A 25,765-nucleotide genomic window follows, 5' to 3' on the forward strand; every position below is an offset into this window, starting at 1 on the left:
GAAGGTAAACAAAGTTTCCGTGAGCTCTGGCACTCATCACTGTGCGCCAGTAGCACTTTAGTCATGCTGGCCACATGACCCAGAAAGCTGTCTGTGGACAAACGGTTCCCTCAGCCTGAAAAGTGAAATAAGTGCCACACCCCATAGTTGCCTTTGACTGGACTTAACTGTCCAGTGCTCCTTTACTTTTTTAAACTGGGGTTTGGACTAGATGACCTTCCAATTCTACAATTCTATGCTTCTATGAGAATACACTGGTATTATGTGGATTAGTTCCTTGCACTGCTCTGAATTCTGCTCCCTGCTTATTTACATTCCCTGCTATAAATAAGAACTACCCTTCTATTTATGCAGCCTTGCCTTCTGATATGTAAGAGTGTTGAATCCAGGGTCCCTGATTATCTAGGGGGTTCTTTGCTGAGCTGTCACCTTGCTTCAGGCTTGGAGCAACCCTTTGGTTGTGAAAACAAATCCAATCTCAATGTTGCTGAAGGAAGCTTGTTCTTACAGCAGAACGGATAACCAAGACAAGTCCTATAAACCTCATAAAGGTGCTTGGTTGGTGAGCAATAGGCAGCTTTGCATGTCCGGGAAGAGGACAGTGAAAGAAAAGCGATACACAGAAGGGAGGGAAGTATGTGAGAAGGGGGGGGGGCTGACGAGCTGGATTTTTATTGGAAGCTCTTAAACTGGTTGCTATGAGACCTTCTGCAGCTATTGCAGGCACCGCAGCCAGCGAGAGAGACTGCTAAACTGTACCTCTCGTGTCTCTCTCACTCTCTTCCCCTCCCCAATTGCTTGCATAGTTGTTTGAAAGAGAGCATCTGCCACTTCTGTGTGCCCCCCCTCCTGTTCCCCAGAAGAAGATGGAGACTGAACGTGAAATTCCCAATTCCTCCAACAGTTCTCCAGGAGACTCCAGGGAGTACAAGGTGGTGATGTTGGGATCAGGTGGAGTAGGCAAGAGTGGTAAGTTTCTGCTGTTGCTTTTGGGTGGGCTAGGGTATGTGTTGAAGGGCAATGTTTGAGATGAACATGGATGGGAGGAGGGCACATTTAATAGCGTCGGAAATCCTGCTCTCCGTCGATCCGTAATTTGGATTAGAGAGTCGGTTTCTGTTGGTGTTAATAATAATAATAAAATGATTTTGAATGTCTTTATTCATTGAGCCAAGGGCTGGTTTGCCAAGAATTTACTATTGTCAAAGTCTTGTACTGATTGTGGAAAGAGAGAGGAGAATAGGAGCTGTGTCAAACCACAAATGCACAACTCATATTGAGTCCAATGGATGTGATAGCCCTTTGGATGTTTGGAGTGTGGGCCTGATGAACCTGAAACCCGGTGTCTGCCGAGTTTCAGATGCTACATGCTATAATGGGATAGTAGGAATTGGCCTATATATTTCCCCTTCAACTTTCCATCCTAGAGTTGTGCAAGGGAGCCCACCCATGGCCGATGAAAAAGCCAGCTCAGCAGTGACAAAGTGAATGGGATGCTTGCGGCTAACTTTCCCCAACTTTTCCTTTTGACTTCTTTATGGCTTGCCATTAGACCTTGGCTCATAATACAGTCACCTCTTGCCTGCAAAGTTATTAGGATGTAACTCTGATATTCTCCTTCTCCCTCTGGACAAGAAGTTTGTTGGTATCAGACATATTATAATGCCCTGGAGAAAGAGAGAGAGAGAGAGAGAGAGAGAGAGAGAGAGAGAGAGAGAGAGATGCTGTTGTTCAGTGGCTGCGGTATCCTCCGAATGAGCTGTTACTTAGGTCTGGTGTTTGTCTTTTGCCAGAGATTGTAACCTTTTGATTTATCTTTGCTGACACTTAACATCCTCTAATCTTAAAGCTACTTTGCTGAGCACGCAGAGTCTGTCTTGGCACTTGCTTTCTGGGATGATGTACCTGCCTCTGAAACATGCCTATAATTACATCTGCTAAACCCCGTACACTCTATTAAGGCTCAGGACTACTAGACTGAACAAACAGCTGAATCAAGCTGTACATATTTTGTATATGAACTGTGCTTTCCTTTTGTTAAAAAAAAACCCACCTTGACAACACAAGGTGTGAAAAGCAGCTACATTTTATTGACCTGCTTAGAATCTCTCAGATTTTCAGGGTGGTGAGCAATCTATAAAGGGGAACTGAGCAAGCAAATGGGGAGGGGATTTTCTCTCCCCCACCTTGATGCCCTTATGTCTGACACAATATTAGAGAACATCTGGACTTTGCAACCTGTACATTTTACACGTGGAAGGGATTTAGAGGGTCCTATTCAGCCCGGGCATCTGTAGGAATATTAATTGTGATGTTGGTGAAAGTTTGTCACATGCCTCTAAGTTGCCACTGAACTTAAGGTAAAGGTAAAGGGACCCCTGACCATTAGGTCCAGTCGTGACTGACTCTGGAATTGTGGCATTCATCTCGCTTTATTAGCCGAGGGAGCCGGTGTGCAGCTTCCGGGTCATGTGGCCAGCATGACTAAGCTGCTTCTGGCGAACAGAGCAGCGCATGGAAATGCCGTTTACATTCCTGCCAGAGCAGTACCTATTTATCTACTTGCACTTTGACATGCTTTCGAACTGCTAGGTTGTCAGGAGCTGGGACTGAGCAACAGGAGCTCACACTGTTGCGGGGATTCGAACCACCGACCTTCTGATTGGCAAGTCCTAGGATCTGTGGTTTAACCCACAGCGCCACCCACGTCCCACCACCGCTGAACTTAGTTTAAAATAAAAAATAAAAAGTGAATTTGGAGGGTGCTACTCAGGTGAAATATCCAACAGTACAGAACATCTGCCCTTTGAGGGAAGGAGAAAATGTCCAGATATTTTTTGTTTAGGAGGGCAGACGGTAACTTAAGAGGGAATGTGCTAGATATTTAAAAAGTATAACATATATATGCACATTCTAAAGTGGATAGAGAGAATGTTCTCTCTCCTTTTTAACACCAAGGCTGAAATCCTATACACATTTTCATCAGGACGCAATTAGGCTTACTTCCTAGAAGATTTCATTTCATGGGGGGAGTCACTCAGTGAAACTGGTCAGAAGCAGATCTTGACAACAGAAGATACAGTGGGTGTTAAATGAACAGAGGATGGTGGAAGGATGTGACAGAACATCTACAGTTTGCATACAGAAGGTCTCAGGGTTCAGTCCCCAGAACCTTCAAGTAGGACTGAGACAGTCCCTTGCCTAAAATTCTGGAGAACCAATGGAAATCAGTATAGACAATTCTGAGCTAGCTGGACCCATGGTTTGACTCAATGTAAGTTTCACATTTTGCTAGAATTCACATGGTACGGTGAGAGCTACTAGTTTAGTTGGCTTAAGAGGGATAAGCTAACTTCATGGTATGGCACTGTGTTTCAATGTCTAGTTATGATTCCTGAATTTTATGAGGTTGGATTAGGTGTCCCTTGGAATCCCTTTGAACTCTATAATTCTATGAGTCTATGACTATCGGTCATGATGGTCAAGGGGAAAGCTGCAGTTGCTGAAGGACTGCAGTGCAGGGAAAGGTACTAATTTTCAAAACCTGTTTCAGGGCTTTCCAGAAGAATCTGTCTTTCCTCTGCAGGAAAAGCCACTTCCGACCTCGGGAGGAGGTGGTGTCGCGGGCTTCACGCCCCCAACACGCGCGCAGAGGCTGGCTTTCAGTCCCCGCACGATCAGGGGAATCCTCGGGGCCACGTCATCCCCTAAGCCAGCCAATCGGCTGGCTCGGGGGGTTGTGGAGTGCCTCACTTAAGGCAAGAATGGCCCCGGGATCTCCCTCTTTTGACCGCTCAGCTGCTGAGGTTTCCCACCCACCCTTCAGGGTTCCCCTTTTGACCTTGCTATGGACCTCAGTTGGTCGCCGTTAAGGGGCCTGGTAGGAATTTTTTCCACTTGGCAAATTGGCACTGGTCACTGGGTTTTTTCGCCTACCTCATAGCAAATCACCACAACTCCTTTGGTTTTGGCGGTTAGGCATTGGTAGGGGTATTTTTATGTAGATATGTTGGGGGGGGAGGAGCGCCATCACCTCCCCCAAATATTGAAGGGTAGTCCGGTAAAGGATTCCAGGGGGTGTGGCCTCGTCCGAAGCCTATGGAGGCCAGGGCCTAAAGCGCGCCCCCGAGCAGTGACCCCGGGGGAGTTCCTAGTTGATGTGCATCAGCAGGTCTCCCCCTGCTGGTGTTAACCCTTGCCGGTCTTCAAGCAAACAGGCTGAAGCCGGATAGTCGGATAGGACCAATGCCTAAGCCAGTACCGCTCTTTACCTGTAACCAATAAAGTTGTGGCCAATTTTAGCACATTAACCTAAATAATGGTGTCACAAGTCTTTATTTCTACTGGTGGGAGGCGGGAACCCTTTTGGTCCTGTCCCAGCAGGGATCTTCTTTGGTCCTTATCTCTAGGAATCTCAAGTAAGAGTTAAATGGCTTTGCATAGGGAGATGGAGGGTTGACACAAGAAAGGAGGTGGGTGGGAAGAAGTGACAAAAGAGCTGCCATTGGCCAAGGCACTCTGTTCAATTTGAGAAAGATAGCATCAGTTCCAAGTGCTTGCAGAAACACAGGGCCCATTCTAAGCAATGTGCTCAAAGAGGCTTTCCATCTGCTAGGTTTGCACTATGTAGGACTGTGCTTGAAGTTTTGCCTGAAGTGCAATCCTAAAAGGATTGCTAGCTAGGTGATGGGGAAGGAATTCAAGTCAATACACTTTTAAAGCCAAGTCTATCAAATTTGCACTTCATGGAAGCAATATGCAAAATGAATCAGAGCTCTCCTTTGAAATTCGCACTTCTCTAAATTTTGTCACGCCAATTCTCCACCCAAACAATGTTTACAAAATGCCACATATGAAAAGCCTTCGGATACTACTTTAATAATCATGGCTCTCCTCAACAAATCCTGAGAGCTGTAGTTTGTTAAATGTACTGCGAGCTGTTAGGAGACTCCCTCAAAGAGCTACAATTGCCAGCACCCTTAACAAGCTACAGTTCCCAAGATTCTTTGTGGGTCATATAAGAGTAATTTAACTGTTGTTGTTGTTGTTGTTGATTATCTGTCCTTCACCCTAAGGTCACAATTAAAACATAACATTTTATTATTATTATTATTATTATTATTATTATTATTATTATTATACCCCCACCCATCTGTTTGGGCTTCAACAACCACTCTGGGGAGCTTCCAGCACATACAGAAACATAATAAAACATCAAACATTAAAAACTTCCATGGTTCCAGTTACAGATAGGTAGCTGTGTTGGTCTGCCATAGTCAAAATAAAAAAATTCCTTCCAGTAGCACCTTAAAGACCAACTAAGTTAGTTCTTGGTATGAGCTTTCGTGTGCATGCATACTTCTTCAGAATCTGAAGGTATCTGAAGAAGTGTGCATGCACACGAAAGCTCATACCAAGAACTAACTTAGTTGGTCTTTAAGGTGCTACTGGAAGGAATTTTTTTATTAAAAACTTCCTGATACATGATTACATTCAGATGTCTTTCAAAAGTTGTGTAGTTCTTTAGCTCCTTGACATCTGATGGGAAGGAGTTCCACTGGGAGGGCGCCTCCACCGAGAAGGCCCTCTGCCTGGTTCACTTTGTGCAGTGAGTGAACCTCCAGATGACCCTTGGAGGTGGACCTCAGTGTCCAGGCTGAAAGATGGGGTTGGAGACATTCATTTGGGTATACAGTGGTACCTCGGGTTACAGACACTTCAGGTTACAGACTCCGCTAACCCAGAAATAGTACCTCGGGTTAAGAACTTTGCTTCAGGATGAGAACAGAAATCGAGCGGCAGCAGCACGGTAGCAGTGGGAGGCCCCATTAGCTAAAGTGGTGCTTTAGGTTAAGAACAGTTTCAGGTTAAGAACGGGCCTCCGGAACGAATTAAGTACGTAACCAGAGGTACCACTATATAGTTTGAAACAACCCCCGGTCACAGAAATAAGGTGGGTCCTAAAAATGTATGTTACCTGTATATCTGAAGGAGTGTCTCCACCCGCATTGTTCTGCCCAGTTGCTGAGGTCCAGTGCCGAGGGCCTTCTGGCGGTTCCCTCACTGTGAGAAGCAAAGCTACAGGAAACCAGGCAGAGGGCCTTCTTGGTAGTGACGCCCACCCTGTGGAATGCCCTCCCATCAGATATCAAAGAGATAAACAACTACCTGACATTTTAAAAGACATCTGAAGGCAGCCCTGTTCAAGGAAGTTTTTAATGTGTGACTTTTTAATGTATTTTTTATCTTTGTTGGAAGCCGCCCAGAGTGGCTGGGGAAACCCAGCCAGATGGGTGGGGTACAAATAATAAATGATGGTGATGCTGGTGCAATAGCATTCAAACAAAATGGTTCCTCAATCAAGTTGGGCTCAACTTATGTTCTTCTTATAAAATCATAGAATTATGGGGTTGAAAGGGATCCAAAGGGTAATGCTTATCACACAGAAACTGTACTCAGACATGGTGACCTGAATGACAGACCCTGATCAGGGTGGGTGCTGTTATGGACTGAAGTTCTCACCGTGGGCCAGCAGGGGGATACTGTAGATAGTTTTCACTCAGGTCCACATATGCAAATAGGGGATTGAAAGTGACGTTCAGTGATTGGATAGTTACAGAAAATGGTTACAGTTGCGTTGTAGTGGAGCTCTATATAAGCAGGCTGGCTGAACCCTTCAGTTCAGTTCTGTTCTGGCCTGTGAATAAACAAGAGCTGTTTGAAGAATCACTGTGTCGTCTGATATGTTCACCCACAACTTAACAGGTGCTGTGTCTTGTGGTGTGTGGATCTCCCACCAGCCCCTTCCAACATTATGATTCCACCAGACAAAGGGAAGACATGCAAAGCAGAGAGGAGTGCTTTGGCCCAAGAGGAAAAACTCACACATCTGCCAGGGAGCCAGCTGCCCCATTTCCAAAACAGCCCGTCTGTGCAAAGCCCAAAGAGCTTCCTTTTACTACCCTCTTATTTAGACGCGAAACAAGCGATACACAAAATATATTTAAAGGACCCTGCATCCCAGTCTTTAAATTTGTTATGCTAATTACGCTAATAACTATAATTAATTACAATGCACTCCGCTCAGTGTTTGCAGTAATTAGCCATGAGGGCTGCACAAAGCATTGGGCTAAGCATTCTAAAAGGAAGGAGCTCTAAACAAGCCAGAGTGAACTGACATCGCGCTCCTGAGTTAACTGGAGTTACTAGATGACTCACAGTGGGATGGAATGCACAGGGTGCAATACTATACGAAGAGGTGGGCAAAGCCTCATAGGCCCTGGAAAGATCCATCTGGTTTTAGCTTAATGACAAGGATGAGTGGCAGCTCCCCAATGCCTCAGTGTGGGATCAAACCATTGTAGAGTTGGAAGGACCATCTAATCTAAGGTTACCAGATGTTTTTCAATGAATCCAGGGACTAAATAAATACTACACGTTCGGGACGTTGATGCTGCAGCGATGGTGGTGGCAGAGGGGTAGCAGCTGCCGCCTTGACCTCAAAACCATGTTTCCCCTTCCTCTGAGGCTTCTGTCTCCTTTCTCCATGAGGATGGGCAGCCCCAGAGTTGTTGGTTCTTCAGTGGTGGTGGTGGTGGGGAAGTGGTGCGCGGTGGGTCAGGCATGGAAGGTGGAGAAGGAGGGCCAAGAGCAGTGGCGGTGGTGAGGCTCAGGCAGCGCGATGCCTCCCTTCCCATCAGAGCAGCCCCAATCCCATTCCTACTTGCGTGCAAGCAGGAGGGGGTAGGGATCTCTCAGCTGGGAAGGGAGGCTTTCCATTGCCTAACTGAGAGATCCCTGCCCCCTCCTGCTTGCACGCAAGCTCTGATAGGCAGCATGAAGCCTCCCTTCACAACTGAGAGATCCCTGCCGCGCTCCTGCTTACACACAAGTAGGAGTTGGGAGGCTGCTCTGATAGGCAGCACGAGGCCTCCCTTCACAGCTTAGTTGCTGGGGTCAGGGAAGGTGGAGGCAGCCCAGAAGCTCCATCTGAGAGCCCCTGCACCACCATCATATGGGGACTTCTGAGCAGCTCCTGAAGCCAGCCAGAGCCAACTGCTCCAGGCTGGTGAGACTGCCGCTGCTGAGTTTCCTGGGGATATTAGATGAAATCCGGGGACATTCTGGGGATGCAATTTGTCCAGGGACTTATTCGCAAATCCGGGGACTTCCCCCAGGAAATGGGGATGTCTGGTAAGCCTAATCTAGTTCATCCCCCTGCAATGCCGTCAGTGAAATTGATGCTATCCTAACAACAGTGTTATGGTGAATGGAATACAACAGGGCTGGGTGGACATTCAGCCTGGAAGTCAAATGTGGCCCTTCAGAATCTCTATCAGGCCCTCAAGACTCTCCCTCCCTCTCAGTGTCCTTCTCTACAGGCTATGCCTCCTCCTTAGCCTTGCACCATCCTCAAGCGGTTTTGCCTTTGTGGATTGTGCCGTTGTCGTTATTTGGATCTATATCCTGCCTTTCCTCCTGAAGGAGCCCAGGGCAGCAGAAGAAAACAAGCTTAAAAAGCATTCTATAAACAGTTTAAACAACCTAAAAATAGTTGTGGTTAAAAACAAATGTTCAGTAATCTCAGGATTGTTCTGAATAGTGTTCTTCAGCCATCGCATGCCTGGGTACACAGGACTGTATTCAAGGTGCTCCTAAAAGACAATAATGATGAAGACAGGCACACCTCACCAGGAAGGGCAGTCCACAAACTGGGAGCCACCACTGAAAAGGCCCTGTTGAGGGTCAATGCCAACCAGGAGGTCCCCATGGAACCACCACCAAGAAAGTCTCACCTGCTGGTCATAGTTTCAGATGCCTGATACTCTTTTAGGTATTTGTGCCCCAAGCCAAGGGTTTGGGAGTTCATATGCTAGTACCAGCTCCTTGAATTGGGTTCAGTACCTCACTGGCAACCAGTGCAGGTCTTTCAGAACCAGTGTCATTGGGAATGTTTTTCTGTGCTGAGTTTTTTCATTATTTTTTTACCAGCTCTGATTCTTTTATTCCTGGTTCAGACTTCACTATTTCATATAAAAGCTCCCCCCCCCCTATAAGTCTTACCTGGACTGATTTTGTGATTCTGTATCTGGGACACCAGATCAATATGTAGCAACGTGCACCGAAGGCCACAGGATTCCTGATTCCTGGAATTTCACACTGGATTGTTAGCTCTGTTCTTCTCTCAAATGAAAAGACCATGGGGTTGGGACAGCTGGGATATTGTAGTGAGCTTTAACTAGAGAGATCAAGGTGAGCTACTGCAGGATTCAACAATGGTTGAATTTTAACTGATTTGAATCTTGCACATCATTCTTCTGAATACTGTTCAGTTTAAAAGTTAAGCTGCATATTCATATTCTATTTTGTTTTTCCACACAATCCTTATTTGCATATACCATTTCTGATTTCTTCCTTTCCTGAGATTTATTCATGTATAATGTGCAGTTGATTTCCTCCCTTTGATTTCATTACGCTCCAATCTTTCACAAACTGTGATGTGTTCATTGGCCTTCTGCTGGTGTCTTTAAAAAGAAAAGTCCTAATGGATTTTGGCTTCTCACTTTCTGTCTGGGCACCACCCTCTTGCGAGTTGGAGCAATTTAAGAGCCTCATTTTTAGGCTGAATTATGCTGAATGTCCTGTTGCACCTACTTGTATTTGTTTAAAACAGCCTTGGGGAATCTTTGGCTCTCTGTGTGCTGTTGGACTCTGTTGGATCACTGAGACCATCTGCAGGAATGCCTCTGGTCATTTCCCGAAATGGTGAGGCTCATTCAACAACCATGAGAAACTGAAACTTTAGTGCCATTGGTCCAGTCCTGTGGAACAGCCTGCCAATAGACTCAGTGGAGGTGCACTGTGCCAGCTTTTAACAACCCGCTGGAAACTTTCCTATTCTGCCAGACCTATGTAGGCAATTAAGAGTACATCTTTCCACAATGCTTTACTGATCTCAGTTTTAACTTTTTAAAAACTTTTTGTGCTTTTACTGTATGGCTGTAATTCATTTCTACTGTTGGAAACTGCTTTGATATACTTTTGTGATATTGTTGTGTAGTCGTTTAGTCGTGTCCGACTCTTCGTGACCCCATGGACTAGAGTACGCCAGGCACTCCTGTCTTCCACTGCCTCCCACAGTTTGGTCAAACTCATGTTGACAGCTTCGAGAACACTGTCCAACCATCTCGTCCTCTGTCGTCCCCTTCTCCTTGTGCCCTCCATCTTTCCCAACATCAGGGTCTTTTCCAGGGAGTCTTCTCTTCTCATGAGGTGGCCAAAGTATTGGAGCCTCAGCTTCACGATCTGTCCTTCCGGCGAGCAGTCCGGGCTGATTTCCTTAAGAATAGATAGGTTTGATCTTCTTGCAGTGCATGGGACTCTCAAGAGTCTTCTCCAGCACCATAATTCAAAAGCATCAATTCTTTGGCAGTCAGCCTTCTTTATGGTCCAGCTCTCACTTCCATACATTTTGTGATATAGCGACACACAATCATTTTTATATAAAGCAGGGTTGCCATATCTTGAAGAGCAAAAAAGAGGACAGCCTGAACTGCTGCCAGCAAGAGCCGGACAGAGAGGCATGCAGGTAGAGGCACATGGGGCCGCTGCCACCACACTTGCACACCTCTTTCCCCAGCTTAGGCTGGCAGCAGCTGCGGCATGCAAAGCACCCGTGTGCTTCTTTTCTGGCTCGGGTTGGCAGTGGCTGTGGCATACAGAGCTGCCCATGCCTGAGCTGCGTGCACCTGAGCCCAAGCCAAAAATCAATCAATCAAACAAACAAACAAACAAATAACCCCCTCAAAAAAGTAGACATTTCCTCTAAAATGTAAAAAAAATTCCTGCAATCGGCCTGTTGGTCCCCCAAAAGAGGACATGTCCAGGATTTCCAGGACATATGGCAACGCTATAATATAAAAAGCCAACCAACCAAACAAACAGATAATATAATAAAACTCCTATCAGTCCCAACCAGCATGCCTAGTGGTCAGGGATGATGGGAGATGAAGTCCTACAGCACCCGGATGTCCATAGTTCCCCCAACTCTGGCTTAAAACCTTTTAAACACTGGACGATCCTATGAACAAATAGGCAGAGCAGCTTCCATCCCTGGGAGGAAAAGCCCTTCGCTCAACTTGAAGCCATTTATCATCTTTCTGTCAGGCCCAAAATGCATTCATGTTTTTGCATTAACATTTATTTTTACAAATCTGGACAGAACTGCTGGTCAGAATTCTTTCCGCCTCGGGGGCGACACAAACATAAAGCCTTTCATTATTTCGTCAGCATCTGTGATTCGCCTGCCAGAGGCGACTGGGATTCAATTATGTTTCCCATGTGTACATTTAATGGGTTCCCTTGTGTAAGTCAAATACCAACGGGTTGTTGAGAGAACGTGACATGAAGGTTTCTCCCTTCAGAACTGGGGGGTTGCGGGGGGGAGGGAGGCGCATAGATGGTGACAAATTGGACGAGGGTCAGAGGAGAGCAACAAAATATTATTAAAGGCCCAGAGTTTCTGATTTATGAGGATGGGATTAAAGGGGCTGTACATGCGCAGCTTCGACAAACAATAGACCCCGGATTCTTTGGTATTAACTAACAGCATTCTTTCAATTTGTGTTAATGTGATGGGGAATTAGGCTAGGGGTCTTGACAGCCCTTGCAATTTGTAAGACTTTAAGGGAGCATAGGCATTAACAAGGGAGCCTCCAAAGTGAGAGAGGAGGGGCTGCAACCAGTGGGGATAATGGGATGAAATGATTGAATTAAAACCAAGGGACATTTTGGTTGAATATTTAATTTGGCTATGGGGCGCTCGCTTGATGTGCCTTTTGAGGGAGGGCATTTATCAGCAAACATTTGCTCGCAGAAAGATTGATTGGCCCATGGAACCATCTCCCTGTGGAGCAGCTTTGCAGAAACTCGCAGCACGTTTGAAGTGAGCTGGCGAAAATGAGCGGGGCTCTCAGCATTTCAAACATTCTCACGTTGCCCAGGGGACGGGTGGATCAGACAACTTCCATTGTGATTTGTTCTATTCTAAGCCCACATTTAAAACACAGTGATATCACTTTAAATCAGGCTTCTTCAACCTTGGCCCTCCAGATGTTTACAGACTACAATTCCCATCATCCTCAACCACTGGTCCTGCTAGCTAGGGATCATGGGAGTTGTAGGCCAAAAACATCTGGAGGGCCGAGGTTGAGGAAGCCTGCTTTAAATAGTCAAGGCTCCTCCCAATGAATTCTGGGAGCTGTTGTTCATTAAGAGTGCTGGCAAAACAAAAAAACACACTAGAAGAGTTGATAAAAAATTACATTTTAAAAAGACCCTAAAATGAAATTTATTAACTCAGTTGTTTTTTCCAAAAAGAAAAAACCTCCTTCTCCTTCTCCTTCTCCTTTTCCTTCTCCTTCTCTTCCTCCTCCTTCTCCCATTCTTTCACCTTATCAAGGTGTCCAAATAATGCACCATCAATACATTTTAACAAACCACCCCAAACTCCAAGTGGTGTGATACTACAGGGTTCCCAGTACTTGCCCAGGATTTGGTTCCCTTGGAATGAGGGACAGCAGAGATTGTGGTAACTTTAGGATATATGGTTTATTTACACATATATGCAACCTGAGCCTAAGATGGAGGGTCTCAAGGCATTAACACCTGAAAAGGTCTTACTTCTATCATACTCACAGCCTAGGATTGCAGCAGAAACCAAGCCTTGCTCTGTGGCCTAGCTTTTCAGAGCTTATCCATACTCACCTTCCCTCTGCTCTTTGCAAGCACAGGTCCACACTTTAAAATTCTGTGTCTGAGTGCCCTTGTTGTTGTCCCAGAGCTTTCCCCACGGAAACCCACTCTTTGAAGCTGAAGTGCAACAAACAACAATCCAGGTTTTCCACAAATTGCTGTTTGCTGTTATTCAGCTTTAGAGAGTGAGTTTTCATGAGGAAAGCTCTGGCGGAGGAAACAAAACAAAATGAAAAACAAAATGAATTGGACACAGAATTCTAAATAAGCCCTTGGCTTATAGTTTGATTTTAGCTCAGATCACCCACAACTTGTGATGTTATATTCTCAAGAATATTCTCCAGGGAATATTCTCACCTTACATCACTCCCCACAACTACCTTTGATGTACCAGCCAGGAGTGGTGATGATTCACAGCCATTGCCCTAGACAAAGAGTTGCTGATTGAGGTGCTTAAGTGGCAAGCTATGAGCATTAACTTGCAGTTCCCCAGTTGGCAGTGGGACCTTCCATCAGGTTCTAACCCAGCGGTTCTCAACCTGTGGGTACCCAGGCGTTGTTGGACTACAACTCCCATCATCCCTGAGCTCTGGCCTTGCTAGCTAGGGGTGAGGGGAGTTGTAGTTCAACAACATCTGGGGACCCACAGGTTGAGAAAGGCTGTTCTAACCCTTCCTGGATACAAGACTCCAAGAATTAGAAGGGGCACAGGGCATAATGCAAACAGACCACCCCCAAACTCACAAGATTCTCCTGTATTTCTAAGCTGCATGCTCATCCTTTTGGATTCCATTCCTCACTTCAGTTTCACCACCATTTGCTTCCCTGTCAGGTTTAGGAGAGGAAAGGATTGGGACAGATGGGCAAAGTCATAGCAATCCAACAATGATCATCACCACCAAGCAAAGGGCAGCTTCTATAAATGACAATTGTGGGAAGCACATTGACAAAGCAATAAGACAAGAAGCAAGAAGGCACAATTTCGGAACTTCATCATCACAACCCCAAACTAGGATGGGGATATGGTCATGAGAAGGTCTGAAGAGAGAATGGAAAGCTTATGTTGGCCCTTGGTGGGGGGAGTGGAATCGAGCCATCCACCGTAAGCAAACTCCTCCTATTAAAACAAGGCAGCAAAGACAGCAATAAAAATAAATGACCAGTGACTGTAATCTATCCGAGTAAGCTTTATATAAGTGCAAATTGCACCAAGCACATTTCCAACCTCTTAATGGGGGAAAAAAATAGTTGTTGGAGCACCCTGATGGAACAAGCAAGAGTGAATTATAAAATGTAAAACCTCCAAGGCAACTACTTTCCCCTAGCAATATTTTCGTCCATATGAAAGTGCCCATTTTCCAAAGCGACGGATTCACGTTGTAATTTGACCCCATGTCAGTCTGGTCACTTTCAATCTCATGTCCTGTGTTCATCCAGAAGTCAGTTTTGCCCTGTTTCTGGATTAATCTGCATTTTTAATAATCTATACAGATGTTACCTTTAGTGTGTGTGTGTGTGTGTGTAGGGACACAGGTGCACAGGTGGCACTGTGGTCTAAACCACTGAGCCACTTGGGCTTGCTGATCAGAAGGTCGGCAGTTCAAATCCCCATGACGGGGTGAGTTCCCATTGCTCTGCCCCAGCTCCTGCCAACCTAGCAGTTCAAAAGCATGCCAGTACAAGTAGATAAATAGGTACTGCTGTGGCGGGAAAGTAAATGGCATTTCCGTGTGCTCTGGTTTCTGTCACGGTGTTCCGTTGCACCAGAAGCGGTTTAGTCATGCTGGCCACATGACCCGGAAGGCTGTCTGAGGACAAACAGCTGCTCCCTCGGCCTGAAAGTGAGATGAGTGCCGCAACCCCATAGTTGCCTTTGACTGGACTTAACCTTCCAGGGGACCTTTACCTTTTTACCTTGTGTGTGTATACAGTTTGCCAGATTCAGACGAAACCTGAACCAAATTGGGCCAGTTCAGGTGGATCTGGGCTCTAGCCCAATCATGTTGAGAAAAGTCGTTGATTAAGGAGAAGCACACAACCTCTATAAAGAGTAGCATGGGGCTGATTAGAAGATGGCTTTCATACAGCCCTGCACCAGGCTTGAGTTGCAGGTGTCTGATACTAGAAGCCAACCTAAGCAGTATTTTGGCTCTCTGCTTACCAGTGAGCAGTGGGTTCAATCATACTGGCTGCAGAGGTCAGGTTTGCCAACATGCTCCCCACTCAGATTGGGGCTATTTCAAAGTCCCAGATTAAGGCTTTGATCAGATTTGGGGAGGGGGTACACACAGGGAGGGAGGGAGGGAGGGAGGGAGGGAGAGAGAGAGAGAGAGAGAGAGAGAGAGAGAGAGAGAGAGAGAGAGAGTTTGCAGTCTTATAGTTCCCTGGGAGTAATTCTCCTTGGACTCTTTGTGTGGGGTGGGCAGTACTGAGATTTTTGTAGGATTTCACGAGATTCATTTCTAGACATAGTTTATCTCAAAGCACACATTTTAAAAGCAATTTTCAGAGGGTTTTTTGAGCCAATGACTACTTTAGGACATTTGAGAAATGCAAAAAAAACCCCAATGTATAGCAACATTCTGAGCAACACATTAAGGACTAAGGGTAGACTTGCCTAAAGAAAAATGTTTTCAGCAGGTCACAAAAAGAGTACAGAAAAATTGCCTTCCTGACTTCAATAGACAGGGAGTTTCAGAGTGCAGGTGTTGCCACACTAACGAGTCTATTCCTTCAAAGAGTAGGATTAACATTATGTAGCACTAGTGGCATTATTATTTTCAATTATGCATCACTCCGTTTGAAACATCTCATAGCTATGCCAACTTTTTAAAACAACAACATTGAATGTATATATAAAAAAACACATTTCTTGAAAAGCACAGTTAAAACAATTACACATCTTACAAAAAATTATATCCAATACAAATATCAAGTGGGATAAAACTCTCCACTTAGAAGGTGTGTTGAAAAAGGGACACAAGGACCATAATGGCAAGCCCCAGCCATCATGGTTAGCCGCCATTGATAGTCATCTCCTCCACACATTTGTCTAATCCTCTTTTCAAGTCAACTGGGTTGATGTCCATCATGGCCTCCTGTGGAAATGAGTTCCACAGTTCAACTCCGCCCCATGTAAAAAAATTACTTTCTTTTACACATCCTGAATCTCCCAACATTCTGCTTTACTGGCAACCCATGAGTTCTAGTGTTATGAAAGAAGGGTGGGTGGGGGGAACTCTCTCTCCATTTTCTCCACGCCATGATTTATTTATTTTTCAATTTTCTCATGTCTCTTATTTACCTTCTCTCTGAACGAAGAAGTCCCAACCTTTCTTCAATAGGAAGGTCTTCTCCCTCTATACAAGATTGGATCCAAAAGCTAACAGAATATGCCGAATTAGACGGTCTATCAGAAAAAAATAAAGAATAAATCAAAACAGGAATTTGTTTCAAAATGGGAGGTTTTCAAAGAATATTTAATATAGTAGTTTAAACTCTGTTGCAGCATTCAGGGAACTTCAGTAATAGTTGCAAGGCAGATATAAGAAGTAAGATATATTAAGAAAAAGTTATGCTAAAAGCGTGTATTGGCAATATGTAATGTGAAATCAAAATATGGAATAGATGGGAGGTTGGGTCTTTAGTGTTAAGACCAATTTATGCTTTATCGTTTGTTAATAAAATTCTGTGTCTATGGTTATTCCTGGGTGTAATTTGGTATTTGTGTTTTCTTTTTCTTTCTTTTCTTGCTGTATCAATAATAATAAAAAAGAAGGTCTTCCATAGGTGCTGGAAAGTCAGCAGAGAGACCATGTGTGTGATATGTTATAGCAGGAAGTTTTAGTAAGTAAGTGCCACCAGACTAAAGGCCCAGTTCTGATGTTGTAAAGAACAGATCTCTTGATAAGATAAAATCTGCAGGAAACACTGTACTGCACAGCACAGTGATTGGTTGCCTCAATAAGGGATGGTAAGATCTTTTTGACACCCCTAATAAACAGAGGTACACATTAATATAACATTATTGGGATATGAAACGAATGACTAGGTCAGGGTCACAATCGTATGCCCTTCGGCTCAATGCTTCAGACACCTGTGGCTGAAAGAACCCATCACCCAAATGATGATGCGATAGGGAAGGATTCCTGGATTAATGCAAAGGGGATCCTGCAAGTTCAGTCCAGAGTTCAGCCAAACTGTCACGGACAAATGTTATGCATAATTCATTTTTTTGACTTAGTGCCCATAAAGCATTGATGGGAGAAAAGAAAAGAAAAATCAGCTGGCAGTTCAGAGAGGAATGATTTCCACTTGCCTCCAAGCTTCACTTCTTTGCATGGGCCGTTCCTTTAAGGGCACAGGGAGGAAAACAAATTTATGAGCGCGATGCCAGGTGGAAAATACCACTTGTTTATGTTAGTGAGCTGTGTGCCGCTTGCCCGATTTTTCATATCCCATTTTTATCTTCTCCATAAACAACTTTAAGGGCATTGCTTGTTAATAAAAACATTTTATTAGGAATATGTGGGTTTTTCAAGGGCTCAGATTTGCAGACTCTTTATATAGGCTATGCATTTGCTTCCCGCGTTCATATCTTGCTTTAGATTCCACATCTTGAAAAAGACATGGAATACCAGTGAATACCATCCCCATGCCCAGTTTCAGATTCTGCATCAAAAAGTGCATTTAGGAAATCAACCTCAAAAGTGTGGGCAAACCAGATGAATATACTGAGTCAGACCAATGGCCCATCTAGACTAGGCTTGCCCCCTCTGACTAGCCAGATGGGCAGGGTATAAATAATAATAATTATTTTTACCAGATCTGGGGTCTTCCTAGTCCTACTATATGGGCTTCATGCAGTTCAACCCAATCTGCCCTTTCCGAACCACTCTGCATAACACAGTTCAACCATCCACTGGTTTCTGCACTTCTGAAAGTTCTGGTGTGGATTTCAGCTAAAAAATGGGCATCCCCTTGATCTCTTGACCCAAGTCTCTGTTTTGAATTAATAATAATAATAATAATAATATCTTTATTGTCATTGCCCCCTTCGGGGACAACGAAATTACTTGACTGCTCCATAAAAACACTAATTAAATAATACAGTATAATACAGCAAGGGAGATTAGATGACTTTCAAAGTCCGGGCTTCCCATTCAGGGCCGAGATCGCTCTGGAGAAGAAAGTGTTCTTAAGACGGCTCGTTCTTGTCTTCATCGTCCTGTATCTCCGTCCCGACGGCAAGAGCTTGAAGAGACAGTGACCAGGATGCAATGGATCTTTTACTATGTCCAGTGCCTTCCTATGGCACCTTGTGGCATAAATCTGCTCTAAGGTGGAGAGTGGGCAGCCAACAATGCTCTCTGCTGCCTTAACAACCCTGCACAACCCCATCCTGCCCTGGATAGTACAGCTTCCGTACCACACACATAAGCCATAAGTGAGCACGCTCTCAATGGCACAGTGATAGAAGGCAAGCAGCAGTTTCTGCGGAAGATGGTTTTTCCTTAGTATTCTCAAAAGTACAGTCTCTGCTGCGCCTTCTTCACAAGCCCCCTTGTGTTGACACTCCAGGACAGATCCTCTTGTAATTCAATGCCCAAAAATCTGAACGTTGTTACCCTCTCCACACAGACCCCATCAATCAAAAGTGGCTGGACGTTGATCTTCTGTCTCCTGAAGTCCACCACAAGCTCCTTTGTCTTCCTTGTATTTATGAGCAAGTTGTTAGCTCTGCACCACTCTGTCAGCCGCTCCACCTCATCTCTATAATCCGTTTCACCCTCCCTTTCAGGGATGAGCCCAATCACAGTTGTTACTTCATTGTTTTAATGGGTCTGCTTTATTACATAGAATTATAGAATTGGAAGGGACACCAAGGGTCATCTAGTCCAACTGCCTATCATGCAGGAATCATAGCCAAAGCATCCACAATAGATGACCATCCAACCTCTGCTTAAAAACTTCCAAGGGAGGGAGGGACCCTCCACTGTTGAACAGCTCTTACTGCATACTTTAATTGTGCCTTTTAATTTCTGTAACTTGAAGCCATTGTTTTGGGTCCTAGCCTCAGGAGCAGGAGAAAACAAACTTGCTCCATCTTCCTTTTGGATATCTGAAGATGGCTTTCATATCTCCTCCCAGTCTCCTCTTTTCCTGGCCAAACATACCCAACTTTTTCCTGGCCAAACATACTCAACCGTTCCTTATAAGGCTTGGTTTCCAGACCTTTGATCATCCTCGTTGCCCTTTTCTGCATACATTTCAGCTTGTCAATATCCTTCTTAAATTGTGGCACCCAGAACTGGACACAGTACACCAGGCATGGTTTAACCAAGGCAGAATAGAGCAGTACTACTATTCATTTTATCTGGACACTATACTTTTGTTGAAGCTGAGGCTCCAATACTTTGGCCACCTCATGGGAAGAGAAGACTCCCTGGAAAAGACCCTGATGTTGGGAAAGATGGAGGGCACAAGGAGAAGGGGATGACAGAGGATGAGATGGCTGGACAGTGTTCTCGAAACTACCAGCATGAGTTTGACCAAACTGCGGGAGGCAGTGGAGGACAGAGGTGCCTGGCGTGCTCTGGTCCATGGGGTCACGCAGAGTCGGACACGACTAAACAACTAAACCACCACCACAACAACAATACTTTTGTTGATGCAGCCTAAAACAGCATTAGCTTTTTCTTGCTCTACTGCATCTCATGGGTCACTCATGTGAAGCTTTTGGTCTGCTAAGGCACCCAAATCATTTTCACACATACGTACTACCTGTACTGGCAAACCAGGTGTCCTCCATATTTTCTTTGTGCAGCTGCCTAAGTGTAAGGACCTTACACTTGTCCCCATTGAGATTGGTTTTGTTAGCTTGGGCCCAGTTCTCCAATCAAGCTGGTGGACACAAACAGACTGAAATACCCCATAGAAGGAGACTCAGAGACAATGTGCATCTCAAGAAGGAGACCCAGCAGGAATGCATGCAAGGGAAATGGAGGGAGCAGAAGGCTCATAAATGTTATCATAAACCAATTTCAGGCAGCACCTGCTCTTGTCTCCAGGATACTGGAGGAGTCTCTGAACTCCCAGGTGGCGCTTGCAAAATCTAGGAGGATTTTGGCCTGAGCTAGTATTGTGAGTCTCAGCACCTGGTTCTTTTTAATGAGTCATTAGACTAGGCCAGCATTACCCACCTGATCATACTTAAACAGGCATTAATCATTGTAGCCGCATTGATAATGGTGAGGCTGTGCCTGTTGTTTCAGCTTAATATAAGAGCATGCAGAACATCGGTGGAGCACGGCTCATTTATTAAAAAAGGATAAGCAACGCCAAGGCTTGAGCCTGCAACCTGGGGAGGCATATTTTATAACCTAAGTTTTAATGTGGTGAGCTCCTCTTAGGAATGGGAGAATCTGTCCGTTTTGGTTTATCTCGTTTTCCTGCTCTTAACTCCAGTTCTCTACATCACCAAATCTGTTAGGGATATTTTTTCATAATGAGTTGTCATGAAAATTCAGCAGCATTTTAATGCAACTGTCTCCTAACATACACATCTTTGAGTTTGGCCTGATATACAGATTTTTGCAAAGCGTTTCCCACAAATGTTATGCTGTTTTCACTAAAATGTGCACTTTCCTCAGCTTGCGTTCAAAACTGGTGCAAATTTCAGGTGATACCTGTGTTTTATAGAACCACAGAACTGCAGAGTTTGAAGGGACCCCAAGTGCCATCTAGTCCAATCCCTCAATGCAGGAATCCCAGCTAAAGAATCTCCAACAGATGATCATTCAACCTTTGTTTAGAAACATCCAATGAAGGAGAGTCCACCATCTTCCAAGGTTGTCCTTTCCACTGTTGAACAGCTCTGACTGTGACAAAGTTCTTCCTAATGTTTACTCAGAATCTCCTTCCTTGTTATTTGAATGAATTGGTTGGTGTCCTGCCCTCTGGACCAGCCAACCTTGTGACAGTTCCAGCTTCCAAGTGACAATCTTTTATATATTTGAAGATGGCTATCATTATCACCTCTCAGTTTTCTCTTCTCTGGGCCAAGCATACCCAACTCCTCAACCCTTCCTCATAAGGCTTGATAAATTTCTGTTTGCAAATTGTTTTGGAAAGTGGAAATTGGGTAGGTTTGCCTTTAAATCTGAACTGAAACAATTCCCCCCCCCCATGTCAGCTGTTCTTCAGGGAAGTCTGTTTGCCTCCCAAGTTGGGCAGCCAACCTTTGGGATTCACCCCTTAGGCTGTGCCATTCGCAACCATGAGACCTATAGCAATTAGCCGGTCTTCTGTGGCTTCTATAGGTAAAGGTAAAGGGACCCCTGACCATTAGGTCCAGTCGTGGCCGACTCTGGGGTTGCGGTGCTCATCTCGCTTTATTGGCCAAGGGAGCCGGCGTACAGCTTCTGGGTCATGTGGCCAGCATGACTAAGCCACCTTTGGAGAACCAGAGCAGCACACGGAAACACCGTTTACCTTCCCGCTGGAGTGGTACCTATTTATCTACTTGCACTTCGATTGCTTTCGAACTGCTAGGTTGGCAGGAGCAGGGACTGAGCAACGGGAGCTCACCCGGTCGCGGGGATTCGAACCGCCGACCTTCCGATCGGCAAGTCCTAGGCTCAGTGGTTTAACTCACATAGAGACAAGTAGAAAAGGAGAAGCTTCACCTGCTGATTTCTGCATATCAAATGTCTGCTAAAGGCACCAGCAAAGGCAGCCTGTTGTTGCTCGTTTTCAGAGCCACTTGGCAACCCTCTTTCCCAGCACTGTCAACATAATTAATGGCCACCCTCCTTAACATATCCATCAAGTTTATGTGGCTGGCTCCATTTATCTTGCAGAGCAAAGAATGCAAGGAGAAGAGCCCTGCTGGATCAGACACAAGGCTCCCCCCCCAGGCCAGGATTCTGTTTCACAAAGTGGCCAACCAGATGTCCCTGGAAAGACTGCAAGCATGAGCATAAGGCTGAACGTCATCTCCTGCTGTACTAGCATTTGGGAGCTCACTGTCTCTGATCCTGGAGATAGCATGTAGCCTTTGATAGCCTCATCACCCAACAAGTTGTCTGATCCCTTGACAACTTCCAGTCATGTGCCTATGGGAACAGAGGCAGCCAGGTGCAGAAAGTGTCCAAGTGTCCCTATTTTCCAGGGACAGTCCCAGATTTACAGAAGCTATCACAACTTCTGATTTGATCCCAGAATGCCCCGCTTTTTCTTAGGACAACCCTATTTCCATTGGAGAAATATTGAAGTGTATGGTAGGATGTCCCTATTTTCATTGGTGAAATGTCAGAGCCAAGCAGGGGAAGAAAGCAAAGCCTCGTGATGCCCATCACCAGAGCAGCTTCAGCTGGTCAATATGGGCATAAGGTTAAGGGTCAACGCACAGCCATAACAAGCGCATGTCATAACTCCAGCAAAAGACCCTAAACCTCCCAGCAGTTTGTAGATGAACATACATGAGTGCTGGCGCTGCACATGTGAGTCCAAATATGCACATCGTAGCACAGCAAGACAAAGCAGAATTTTAGCTCCTGCTTTCATGGGGGAATATTTAGGGGAATATGGGGGAAGATTTCTGCCCAGTCTGAATTTGCAAAGAGTGGGTATCCTCTCTCATGATGCCCAGGTGAAGGCTAGAACTGTACATCTTCATTTCTCGTTCCATTTCTGGGACTCTACTCTCCTCTCCCTTGATTACTGTTTTTTGTTTAGTTATAGATGATATCTATGTTACTAGCATAGCCCCAGGCTGCCCTCCTAGGCAATGTATGAAGGAAAACTTACCAAAGAGGAGCAAGGAGAGGTTAGGGAATATAGTTTGTGAGATGAAAAGAGTAACCAAAGGGGAAAAGATGGGGGGGGTACTTCATGTTCACCATGCTGCCTCTCAGGGCTTAGCCACATTTACCTGTTGCTGCATTCTTTTCCTGCAACAGATCCACACTTTAAAGCTCTGTGTCCAAGTGCTCCTTCCCCTCTCCGGCTACATCATTCCATGGAAAACCCACTCTTTAAAGCTGAAGCACAACAAAAGGCAATTCAAGTTTTTGACAGATTGCTGTTTGCTTTGGTTCAGCTTTAAAGAGCAGGTTTTCATGGGGAAAGCTCTGGACCAAAAAAGCTGGCATTCAGACACACAGCTTTAAAGCATAGATCATGCCTGGAAAGCATAAAGGAAAGGTGAAGGTGGAGGAAATGTAAGCATTCAGATTCCCTCCTAGGTAGATTTAATGCCTGACCCCTTTCTAATTCTTGGAATATCTAGGCTTGCCATTGCTGGCTTGCTAATATACTTGTCCAGCTCAGTGTCAATAGAAAGGGTTCTAGTTATAGTGAAACCCACGTAGACAAAATCATCTGTTTATATGTGTACCTATACATATCTTTTACATACGTGTGTAAATAAACCATATATCCTAAAGACACCACAGTCTCTGCTGTGCCTCATTTCAAAGCAAACACAAACTATGGGTAAGCACCTTGAACCCCTGGAATCTCACACCACTTGGAGTTTGGGGTGGCATGCAACAATACAAAACAACAACAACAACAATTTTATTATTTATACCCCACCCATATGGCTGGGTTTCCCCAGCCACTCTCGGAGACTTCCAACAAAATATTTAAAATACAGTGGTGCCTAGCAAAACGAAATTAATCCGTTCCGCGAGTCTCTTCGTCTTGCGGTTTTTTCGTCTTGCAAAGCACGGCTATTAGCGGCTTAGCGGCTTTAAGAAAAAGGAAACAAACTCGCAAGAACTCTCAAGACGTTTCGTCTTGCAAAGCAAGCCCATAGGGAAATTCGTCTTGCGGAACGACTCAAAAAACGGAAAAATCTTTCGTCTTGCGCGTTTTTCGTCTTGCGAGGCATTCGTCTTGTGAGGTACCACTGTACATTAAAACATCAGTCATAAAAAACTTCCCTAAAGAGGGCTGCCTTCAGATGTTTTCTAAAAGACAGATAGTTGTTTATTTCCTTTGACATCTGGTGGGAGGGTGTTCCACAGGGCAGGTGCCACTACCGAAAAGGCCCTCTACCTGGTTCCCCGTAGCTTTGCTTCTCGCAGTGAGGTAACTGCCAGAAGGCCTTCGGCACTGGACCTCAGTGTCCGGGCTGAACGATGGGATTGGAGATGCTCCTTCAGGTATACTGGGCTGAGGCAATTTAGGGCTTTATAGGTCAGCACCAACACTTTGAATTGTGCTCGGAAATGTAAGGTAAAGGTAAAGGGACCCCTGACCATTAGGTCCAGTCATGACCGACTCTGGGGTTGCGGCGCTCATCTTGTCTTGCTTTATTGGCCAAGGGAGCCGGCATTTGTCCGCAGACAGCTTCCGGGTCATGTGGCCAGCATGACCAAGCTGCTTCTGGTGAACCAGAGCAGCGCACGGAAACGCCGTTTACCTTCCCGCTGGAGCGGTACCTATTTATCTACTTGCACTTTGATGTGCTTTTGAACTGCTAGGTTGGCAGGAGCAGGGACCAAGCAACGGGAGCTCACCCCATCACGGGGATTCAAACCGCCGACCTACCTTCTGATCAGCAAGTCCTAGGCTCTGTGGTTTAACCCACAGCGCCACCCGTGTCCCATGTCAGAAATGTACTGGGAGTCAATATAGGTCTTGGCAGCCACTCCCATCTAGGCTTTTCAGCAATGCAGAGAATTTCTGGCAGTAATTGTGTCAATGGCCTGTTTCATTTCTCCATTCCACAGTGGAGCCAGGGCAGCCACAGGATCACAAGATCTGCCAAATGACACATCCTTCAGCACATCCAGGAATCCTTTGGATTCTTTAAGTCTCTGGAGTTGGGAAATCTAAATGGGTCTGACACCCCTCCAGCGGAGAACTGGATATTCTGAATGTAACACACATAGCCCTTCCTCTGAGAGTTTATAAAACTAGAAGGATGCCTTCTACTTGAGAAGGTGCAGGAAGCCAGCATGGTCCTTGTGACTGGCTGAGCAACAGATTGATGTAGCCCCAATATTTCTTGTTGCACAACTGGTTATGCAACAAAGCTTCTGCTAGTGCCACTGTTGCACTGGATTTCATATGGCACAACCATTATTCTCACCCTTATGCCCTTTTGCTATTGGTCAGAGTGCTGAACCAAGGATCACCCAGTGAAAGTTGGGTCAATGTCCTCAAATAAAGTATTCATTTACCTAAGAAATGCCTAATTTATTGGACTAAGATGTGGTGAGGGCCCCTAGTTTCATGGCTTTAAAGAGGGGTCGAGACACATAATTGAAAAGAATAACCATAGAATCATGGGCTGGTGATCATCTAGTCTGACCCCTTGCAAATGCAGGAATATGCAGCTATCCCATATGGGTTCAAACCTTGGTGTTTTCAGTACTGCGCTCTAACCAACTGAGCTATCCAGAGGTCTATTGAAGATCATATGGGTGTGTGTAACTTATATGTCCAAAATCAATACACCAGTGATTGCTAGCAATAAGGCAAGGCTATTGCCTCCATGCCCTGCTTGAGGGCTTCCTCAAGGGGCATATTTGTTATGATGAAAAATCTTAGCTCAGCGATAGAACACATGCTGTGAGTGCAGAAGTTTCAATCTCTGGAATCTCCAGGCAGGGGTTTCATAAGACCCCTTATGAAACATTGGACAGCCGCTGTCAGACATTGCAGAAAACAGTGAGCTAGACACCATGATGAACTGACTCAGTTTCCTTTGGTTTCATTGTGTTAATATTGCATTGGTTTTGACTTTATTGTGATTCCCATAACGTGCTGTACACTGCTTTGTGGTTTCTAAATGAAGAGCAGTATTTAAATATTTTAAAAGAAATAATATATATAGCTGAGAAAGGGGATACCCCAGGCCGTTGACTTTTGGTGAACTATCCCTGCTTGCAGAGTCATTGTGGCTACTCATGACTTTGCTGCAAACTTGAGGCTGCAGTCCATGGAAGCAATAGAGATTTTATCCCCCCCCCCCCCAATTTGGCTGCTGTAGCCTCAA

General features: G+C 45.1%; 1 protein-coding gene across 2 annotated transcripts in view; it reads left to right on the plus strand.

Annotated features, from left to right (window-relative positions):
- The first annotated feature begins 727 nt into the window (after window positions 1-727).
- Window positions 728-25,765, plus strand: part of RIT2 (Ras like without CAAX 2) — a 272,498-nt gene continuing 247,460 nt past the window's right edge. For both annotated transcript variants that reach the window (XM_083466310.1, XM_083466309.1), the window contains exon 1: window positions 728-969. In XM_083466310.1, coding sequence (XP_083322436.1) covers window positions 867-969 — 103 coding nt within the window. In that variant the 5' untranslated portion in view covers window positions 728-866. The remainder of the gene's footprint in view (window positions 970-25,765) is intronic.

The sequence above is a fragment of the Podarcis liolepis genome (assembly GCF_965112155.1).
Source record: "Podarcis liolepis genome assembly, chromosome: 11".
Lineage (NCBI taxonomy): Eukaryota > Metazoa > Chordata > Lepidosauria > Squamata > Lacertidae > Podarcis > Podarcis liolepis.